The 10,960-nt window shown below is 34.4% G+C and overlaps 2 protein-coding genes across 3 annotated transcripts in view; both read left to right on the top strand.

The window, feature by feature from the left end:
* The window catches only part of LOC142214343 (NACHT, LRR and PYD domains-containing protein 12-like), a 196,665-nt gene that overhangs the window by 78,111 nt on the left and 107,594 nt on the right, over positions 1 to 10,960 (top strand). The gene's annotated exons all lie outside the window — the stretch shown is intronic.
* The window catches only part of LOC142214346 (NACHT, LRR and PYD domains-containing protein 3-like), a 61,460-nt gene that overhangs the window by 49,746 nt on the left and 754 nt on the right, over positions 1 to 10,960 (top strand). For both annotated transcript variants that reach the window (XM_075283277.1, XM_075283278.1), the window contains 3 exons: positions 6,888 to 7,058; positions 7,769 to 7,939; positions 8,932 to 9,096. In XM_075283277.1, the coding sequence (XP_075139378.1) occupies positions 6,888 to 7,058; positions 7,769 to 7,939; positions 8,932 to 9,096 (507 nt within the window). The remainder of the gene's footprint in view (positions 1 to 6,887; positions 7,059 to 7,768; positions 7,940 to 8,931; positions 9,097 to 10,960) is intronic.

The following is a 10,960-nucleotide window of genomic DNA, read 5'->3' on the forward strand; positions in this document are numbered from 1 at the left end:
AACTACTATAATACTACTCCTATGTACAAGAATATAACTACTATAATACTGCTCCTATGTGCAAGAATATAACTACTATAATACTACCTCCTATGTACAAGAATATAACTACTATAATACTGCTCCTATGTGCAAGAATATAACTACTATAATACTACCTCCTATGTACAAGAATATAACTACTATAATACTGCTGCTATGTACAAGAATATAACTACTATAATACTACACCTATGTACAAGAATATAACTACTATAATACTACTCCTATGTACAAGAATATAACTACTATAATACTACTCCTATGTACAAGAATATAACTACTATAATACTGCCCCCTATGTACAAGAATATAACTACTATTATACTACACCTATGTACAAGAATATAACTACTATAATACTACCTCCTATGTACAAGAATATAACTACTATAATACTACTCCTATGTACAAGAATATAACTACTATAATACTACCTCCTATGTACAAGAATATAACTACTATTATACTACACTTATGTACAAGAATATAACTACTATAATACTGCCCCCTATGTACAAGAATATAACTACTATAATACTACTCCTATATACAAGAATATAACTACTATAATACTACTCCTATGTACAAGAATATAACTACTATAATACTACTCCTATGTACAAGAATATAACTACTATAATACTACCTCCTATGTACAAGAATATAACTACTATAATACTACTCCTATGTACAAGAATATAACTACTATAATACTGCTGCTATATACAAGAATATAACTACTATAATACTACCTCCTATGTACAAGAATATAACTACTATTATACTACACCTATGTACAAGAATATAACTACTATAATACTGCCCCCTATGTACAAGAATATAACTACTATAATACTACTCCAATATACAAGAATATAACTACTATAATACTACTCCTATGTACAAGAATATAACTACTATAATACTACTCCTATGTACAAGAATATAACTACTATAATACTACCTCCTATGTACAAGAATATAACTACTATAATACTACCTCCTATGTACAAGAATATAACTACTATAATACTACCTCCTATATACAAGAATATAACTACTATAATACTACCTCCTATGTACAAGAATAGAACTACTATAATACTACTCTTATGTACAAGAATATAACTACTATAATACTGTTCCTATGTACAAGAATATAACTACTATAATACTACTCCCATGTACAAGAATATAACTACTATAATACTACTCCTATGTACAAGAATATAACTACTATAATACTACTCCTATATACAAGAATATAACTACTATAATACTACTCCTATGTACAAGAATATAACTACTATAATACTGCTGCTATGTACAAGAATATAACTACTATAATACTACTCCTATGTACAAGAATATAAGTACTATAATACTGATCCTATGTACAAGAATATAACTACTATAATACTACCTCCTATGTACAAGAATATAACTACTATAATACTACTTCTATGTACAAGAATATAACTACTATAATACTGCTCCTATGTACAAGTATATAACTACTATAATACTGCTCCTATGTACAAGAATATAACTACTATAATACTACTCCTATGTACAAGAATATAACTACTATAATACTGCTCCTATGTACAAGTATATAACTACTATAATACTGCCCCCTATGTACAAGAATATAACTACTATAATACTGCTCCTATGTACAAGAATATAACTACTATAATACTACTCCTATGTACAAGAATATAACTACTATAATACTACTCATGTGTACAAGAATATAACTACTATAATACTGCTCTTATGTACAAGTATATAACTACTATAATACTGCCCCCTATGTACAAGAATATAACTACTATAATACTGCTCCTATGTGCAAAAATATAACTACTATAATACTACTCCTATGTACAAGAATATAACTACTATAATACTACCTCCTATGTACAAGTATATAACTACTATAATACTGCCCCCTATGTACAAGAATATAACTACTATAATACTGCCTTCTATGTACAAGAATATAACTACTATAATACTACTCCTATGTACAAGAATATAACTACTATAATACTGCTCCTACCCTGTTTCCCCGAAAATAAGTCATCCCCCAAAAGTAAGACATAGCAGAGGTTTTGTTGAATTGCCTAAAATAAGGCACCCCCCGAAAGTAAGACACCCCCCAATAATACGGTAATAATCTTTCTGCGCAGAGAGTGTATGAAGAAAAACATTGCAGCCAGCTGAACACTGTGCGCAATGTTCTATGTGCACAGATATGCCAGCTGCTGACACCGCTGCAATACGTTGTATCTACTGTTCCTGCTGCAGTAGGATGAGCTGGGAGATGCACTAAGCATCATATGTGGCGGGGGGGGGGGGGTCTACTGTTCCAGCTCATCCCACAGCAGCAGGAACAGTGGATACAAATAATGGGATCACAGCAGCAGCAGCCGCCGGCTTTCCTGTGAAAACAGAGCACCGCACACAGCGTTCAGCTGGCTGCAATGTTTTTCTTTATACAATCTTTGCGCAATCTTAGCACATAAGACATCCCCTGAAAATAAGACATAGCATGTCTTTAGGACCAAAATTTAATATAAGACACTGTCTTATTTTCGGGGAAACAGGGTATGTACAAGAATATAACTACTATAATACTGCTCCTATGTGCAAGAATATAACTACTATAATACTACCTCCTATGTACAAGAATATAACTACTATAATACTGCTCCTATGTGCAAGAATATAACTACTATAATACTACCTCCTATGTACAAGAATATAACTACTATAATACTGCTGCTATGTACAAGAATATAACTACTATAATACTACACCTATGTACAAGAATATAACTACTATAATACTACTCCTATGTACAAGAATATAACTACTATAATACTACTCCTATGTACAAGAATATAACTACTATAATACTGCCCCCTATGTACAAGAATATAACTACTATTATACTACACCTATGTACAAGAATATAACTACTATAATACTACCTCCTATGTACAAGAATATAACTACTATAATACTACTCCTATGTACAAGAATATAACTACTATAATACTACCTCCTATGTACAAGAATATAACTACTATTATACTACACTTATGTACAAGAATATAACTACTATAATACTGCCCCCTATGTACAAGAATATAACTACTATAATACTACTCCTATATACAAGAATATAACTACTATAATACTACTCCTATGTACAAGAATATAACTACTATAATACTACTCCTATGTACAAGAATATAACTACTATAATACTACCTCCTATGTACAAGAATATAACTACTATAATACTACTCCTATGTACAAGAATATAACTACTATAATACTGCTGCTATATACAAGAATATAACTACTATAATACTACCTCCTATGTACAAGAATATAACTACTATTATACTACACCTATGTACAAGAATATAACTACTATAATACTGCCCCCTATGTACAAGAATATAACTACTATAATACTACTCCAATATACAAGAATATAACTACTATAATACTACTCCTATGTACAAGAATATAACTACTATAATACTACTCCTATGTACAAGAATATAACTACTATAATACTACCTCCTATGTACAAGAATATAACTACTATAATACTACCTCCTATGTACAAGAATATAACTACTATAATACTACCTCCTATATACAAGAATATAACTACTATAATACTACCTCCTATGTACAAGAATAGAACTACTATAATACTACTCTTATGTACAAGAATATAACTACTATAATACTGTTCCTATGTACAAGAATATAACTACTATAATACTACTCCCATGTACAAGAATATAACTACTATAATACTACTCCTATGTACAAGAATATAACTACTATAATACTACTCCTATATACAAGAATATAACTACTATAATACTACTCCTATGTACAAGAATATAACTACTATAATACTGCTGCTATGTACAAGAATATAACTACTATAATACTACTCCTATGTACAAGAATATAAGTACTATAATACTGATCCTATGTACAAGAATATAACTACTATAATACTACCTCCTATGTACAAGAATATAACTACTATAATACTACCTCCTATGTACAAGAATATAACTACTATAATACTACCTCCTATGTACAAGAATAGAACTACTATAATACTACTCTTATGTACAAGAATATAACTACTATAATACTGTTCCTATGTACAAGAATATAACTACTATAATACTACTCCTATGTACAAGAATATAACTACTATAATACTACTCCTATATACAAGAATATAACTACTATAATACTACTCCTATGTACAAGAATATAACTACTGTAATACTACTCCTATGTACAAGAATATAACTACTATAATACTACTCCTATATACAAGAATATAACTACTATAATACTACTCCTATGTACAAGAATATAACTACTATAATACTGCTCCTATGTACAAGAATATAACTACTATAATACTACTCCTATGTACAAGAATATAACTACTATAATACTACTCCTATGTACAAGAATATAACTACTATAATACTACCTCCTATGTACAAGAATATAACTTCTATAATACTGCCTCCTATGTACAAGAATATAACTACTATAATACTACCTCCTATGTACAAGAATATAACTTCTATAATACTGCCTCCTATGTACAAGAATATAACTACTATAATACTACCTCCTATGTACAAGAATATAACTTCTATAATACTGCCTCCCATGTACAAGAATATAACTACTATAATACTACTCCTATGTACAAGAATATAACTACTATAATACTGCCTCCCATGTACAAGAATATAACTACTATAATACTACTCCTATGTACAAGAATATAACTACTATAATACTGCCTCCCATGTACAAGAATATAACTACTATAATACTACTCCTATGTACAAGAATATAACTACTATAATACTGCCCCCTATGTACAAGAATATAACTACTATAATACTGCTCCTATGTACAAGAATATAACTACTATAATACTACTCCTATGTACAATAATATAACTACTATAATACTGCTCCTATGTACAAGAATATAACTTCTATAATACTGCCTCCTATGTACGAGAATATAACTTCTATAATACTGCCTCCCATGTACAAGAATATAACTACTATAATACTACTCCTATGTACAAGAATATAACTACTATAATACTGCCTCCCATGTACAAGAATATAACTACTATAATACTACTCCTATGTACAAGAATATAACTACTATAATACTACTCCTATGTACAAGAATATAACTACTATAATACTACCTCCTATGTACAAGAATATAACTACTATAATACTACCTCCTATGTACAAGAATATAACTACTATAATACTACCTTCTATGTACAAGAATATAACTACTATAATACTACCTCCTATGTACAAGAATATAACTACTATAATACTGCCCCCTATGTACAAGAATATAACTACTATAATACTGCTCCTATGTACAAGAATATAACTACTATAATACTACTCCTATGTACAATAATATAACTACTATAATACTACTCCTATGTACAAGAATATAACTACTATAATACTACTCCTATGTACAAGAATATAACTACTATAATACTACTCCTATGTACAATAATATAACTACTATAATACTACCTCCTATGTACAAGAATATAACTACTATAATACTACTCCTATGTACAAGAATATAACTACTATAATACTACCTCCTATGTACAAGAATATAACTACTATAATACTACCTTCTATGTACAAGAATATAACTACTATAATACTACCTCCTATGTACAAGAATATAACTACTATAATACTACTCCTATGTACAATAATATAACTACTATAATACTACCTCCTATGTACAAGAATATAACTACTATAATACTACTCCTATGTACAAGAATATAACTACTATAATACTACCTCCTATGTACAAGAATATAACTACTATAATACTACCTTCTATGTACAAGAATATAACTACTATAATACTACTCCTATGTACAAGAATATAACTACTATAATACTACTCCTATGTACAATAATATAACTACTATAATACTACCTCCTATGTACAAGAATATAACTACTATAATACTACTCCTATGTACAAGAATATAACTACTATAATACTACCTCCTATGTACAAGAATATAACTACTATAATACTACCTTCTATGTACAAGAATATAACTACTATAATACTACCTCCTATGTACAAGAATATAACTACTATAATACTACCTCCTATGTACAATAATATAACTACTATAATACTACCTCCTATGTACAAGAATAGAACTACTATAATACTGCTCCTATGTACAAGAATATAACTACTATAATACTGCTCCTATGTACAAGAATATAACTACTATAATACTACTCCTATGTACAAGAATATAACTACTATAATACTGCTCCTATGTACAAGAATATAACTACTATAATCCTGCTCCTGTGTACAAGAATATAACTACTATAATACTGCCCCTATGTACAAGAATATAACTACTATAATACTACCTCCTATGTACAAGAATATAACTACTATAATACTACTCCTATATACAAGAATATAACTACTATAATACTACCTCCTATGTACAAGAATATAACTACTATAATACTGCTCCTATGTACAAGAATATAACTACTATAATACTACCTCCTATGTACAAGAATATAACTACTATAATGCTGCCTGTATAACTAATATTGCCCCTTGTGTAATAATATAGCTAATTATCTTATTTCCTCATTCCTGTCATTTCCATGTAATTAGTACAGGTCATGTGAGGGTCATTCCTTTGTCTTCCGTCTTTACAGGTTGGGTTATAATAATTTGACCGACATTTCCTGTATTTATTTGGCGCCAGTAATAAGGAATAACCAGTCCCTGAAGAGACTTGACCTGTCTCACAATCGTCTGTCCGGTCCTCACTTCAGTGACCTGATGGCCGCTCTGTCCAGTCCAGCCTGCAGGATAGAGGAACTTAAGTGAGTATTAGGCTTAGGCTACACGGCGACATTGTGACTCCTTTCACGCAACCAACCAAGATTTCTTTGCTGGGCTGGGACTTCTTCACTAATGTTATGATTTTATGGTCTATATCCTAGAAGTTATTGGAGGATGGGCCTCAAAAATAATTTTATTTGGTCAGTCCGACACTGAGCCCTGTATAACAGTATATTACACAGAAATGTCCACGAAACAATTTTCACAAATGTTACAAAAACTTTGTAGCATTTTGCTAAACAGCTATTACCTAACTGTAAACTGTATTGCCTAGGTGCAAAGAAAACCCCTATAGAATTGGCAAGTGTCAATCTAATATTAGGCTTAGTGGTTAGAGTGGAAATTGCAGGTTGTAGTATTTTTGTTTTCTAAAGAGTTTATCCACAAAGGTTTAATTTACTTACCTAATATGATGCTCACCGATGATAGAGGGGGATCCATCCATGTCATGACCCCTGGGTCATGTGATTCCAAGCATCATTCCGGGTCTAGGGTCGCTCCTTCCCCATCTCACAGGTATGTAATTTCTTGTGAGTTCATGGTAGGAGGAAGCAGGAGGACCCAGTGGGATCGAGTGACCCAGAGTCTAGAAATTTCCTTCAGATCACATTACCTATATGGGTCATGATGTGGATGGAGCCCCCTCAGGAACCATTTTGCAATTTTTTTTCATCTCCTTTTTCATACCTAGTTTAGATTCGGCTGGCTTGATAGAAACTTCCTGTATCCAGTTGGCATCTGGATTAAGAAATAACCAGTCCTTGAGGAAACTTTACCTTTCCAGAAACTACCTTAACAGTCCGTACTTTGGTGACTTGGCGGACGCTCTATCCGGTCCAACGTGCAAGATCAAGGAACTAGAGTGAGTATAAGAGATCTCCCCTTTACTATGTGACAGCAAGTATCGGAACATTTACAGGACACATAGTCACGGGCTGATCGGTAGGAGCCCCACAAGGTGCAGAGTTAAGATAGAAGGGCCAGTGGGGGCATTGATATTCTGTTATTTTGCATACTAATCTTGGCTTGGTCATCACTCTGACCCATAATACCTGGCTGCTCTATGTCTCTGCTCTCCATTCCATCAAAAGGACCTGCAGTCAGTAGTCCCTGTCATCATTACCGTCTCTCAGGACCCTGAGGCTGTCCTAGTGGTGGCCACAGTGCAGACAGTCACAATCTTGCTACAGAACAGGAGGAAAAGGATTCCAAGCACAGTGCCATACATAGTGCGCTATCATATGACCCATGAATGTAACATCATCAGGATAGAGACTTAACTAGAGATCGGCGAGCTGGTTCAGATTAAACTAGATTAGACCCAGTGTACCAAAAGCTTTGTGATTGACCCGAACCTGAAACTTTTGGGGTTCTTCACCCACGAGACACTATTATTCTGACCCCAGAGTGTAATATGTGGAGGCCCAGAGGAGATGCAAATACAAGACAAACACTTCCCTCTCTTAGGAATTCCTTGATGGTCCCTTTGTGTCCTCTTCCATCCTCTGACCACATGACTGTTGAGGCTTCTCCAAACTTTGGCTGCCCTTCAGGTCTCTGTGTGTTGTGGACAGACTGGCCGAGACCGAGATGAGGCAATGTGCAGGATAGCCTCCCACAACTTTTCCCATCTTGGATTCCTGCAGGTTACATTCCCTGCTACAGGAAAGTGGCTGCAGTGCTCATGATGGTCCTCCAAATGACCTATCAAAAGGACCACCACATGGGTTTCTGGCTTCTATGGCTGTCACCAAAGGAGGGATATTTGCCGTCTGCGCACAGGTGGACACTTGTGACTTTAATGCACGGTTTACTGAATTTTTTTTCCCTTTATTTTTTTTTGTCAACTTACAGGCTCTCTGAAATTTTGCTCGAGGATGAACATGCTCCACTCCTGGTGACACTGAGTAATAACCTCAACCTCACTCATCTAGACCTGAGCAAAAATCACATGACAGATGCAAGCGTCGGTCACATCACAGATCTTATTCTGAAGTCTTCCAATCTGAAAGAGATCAGGTATATGGAATATGTGTGTGAGAAGATGATCAGCTTTTCAGGACAACACGATTTTGTGATATTGTGTCATATTCATGTTTGGCACTTTGTTACCTGTTGATAAAATTGGATTAAAACCTTGTGGAATATTAAAGGAGTGCTAAATTTTAATGTCAATCCCTATCCATAGAATAGGGGATAACATGCTGATTGGTGGGATCACAAGAACCAGGTTCTCATGTCAGAATGGAGCAGTAGGCCAAGCATGCACACTGCTGGTCCATCCACATATCTATGGACGGGTAGAGCTGTCTTCAATGCTTTGCTATATTGGCGGTGCCCTAGAGAATAAATAGCCTCCTGCTCCATTTGGATGGGGGAACCGGACCTCTATTCTTGCTATCATGGGGTAGGTCAAGTGGTTGGGTTTCCACCAATCAGCGTGTTACCCCTTATTCTGTGCATACAGGGCCATATTTGGAGCACCAGTGTCAGACAGAGGGGTCTAGGGCCCACCAGAGGAACTTGTTCTGGGGGTCCACCCAACAACTTCCTGCTAATAACCTACACCACGGCCCCTTCACTGACATGTTACATATGTTCTGACTCTCTGAGTGGTTTGGCCCACCATCTCTCCAGCTCTGGTATTAGTAATCATTAGGACTTTGCCAAAACATTCTCTGTACAACTTAGTTATCAACCACATAAATTCCCAAACCGATCCTGAATTAATTTAAATGCAGAAGAGACAGCGCCGGGGTCACGAGATGGGGACTTTTTTGCAAACTATCGAAGGTCAACTACGGTGTGCAGCTGTTTCTGCTCTTCCTTCTCTGTAAACAGAACTGTGAAGTCAGAAGACCAAACTATTGAGGCAGAGCCTTTTTCTAAAAAAAAATTTCCTCAGCCTGACTACGACTACTGCTCCAATTTTGACTCGGGCAGGAACAATAAAAACAAAAAATAGTAACTGAATTCCTATGACTGTAAATATATAAGACACAATACATCTCATTCATTATAAATGAGCAATTATTGTAAAGTACAATGTTAAATAATTCATCATTTTATTTTGAAGCCACAATTGGTAACTTTTTTCCGACTTCACTGAAAACTAACGCTAATGCCGACTCCAGCTCTGAAACCACAACCCATCCTGTAAATGCAAAAAAATTTGGTAGAAAATCTAGAAAGTTCTTCAAATTGTGTCTGCAAACTATAAAAAAAACAGACTTTTATAGGGTATTTTTGGGGAATCGCTACTGAGGACCTATTATGACATGGATCATCGGTATCAGGTAGTTGACCAGCACCGGCACCCCAACCGATCACATAGAACAGACATATATTACCAACTTGGTGGAGGTGTCGGCGTTGGACTCCCTCCCTATCCTCAGCATATTTGTATGATATTTTAAGCTTTGTTTTCATATGATGATTAGGAATTTGTTTATTTCTCTAACTATTTTTGTGAGTGAGTACTGTGTATACTCGAGTATAAGCCGACCCGAATATAAGCCGAGGCCCCTAATTTTACCACAAACAACTGGGAAAACTTATTGACTCGAGTATAAGCCGAGGGGGGGAAATGCAGCAGCTACTGGAAAATTTCAAAAATTAAAATGGTCAGAGTTTTTGGGTGCAGTAGGTGCTGGGGAAGGGGAGGGGGTGTTTTGTTTGTCTGTCTGCCCCTTCCCTGAGCTTGAGGACTGAGTTTTTCCCCCCACTTGGAATTCAGCCTGGCTGAATATAGGGGATCTGCAGTGCTCCTATTAACCCCTTCCTGACGGAACAGGAGCTCTGCAGATCCCCTATATTCAGTAGACCGGGCACTGTCAGACACAGGGATGCCTAATGTGTATGTGTGTCACAGTCATTGTCTACT

This window comes from Leptodactylus fuscus, chromosome 7, assembly GCF_031893055.1.
Source record: "Leptodactylus fuscus isolate aLepFus1 chromosome 7, aLepFus1.hap2, whole genome shotgun sequence".
NCBI classification, from domain to species: Eukaryota; Metazoa; Chordata; class Amphibia; order Anura; family Leptodactylidae; genus Leptodactylus; species Leptodactylus fuscus.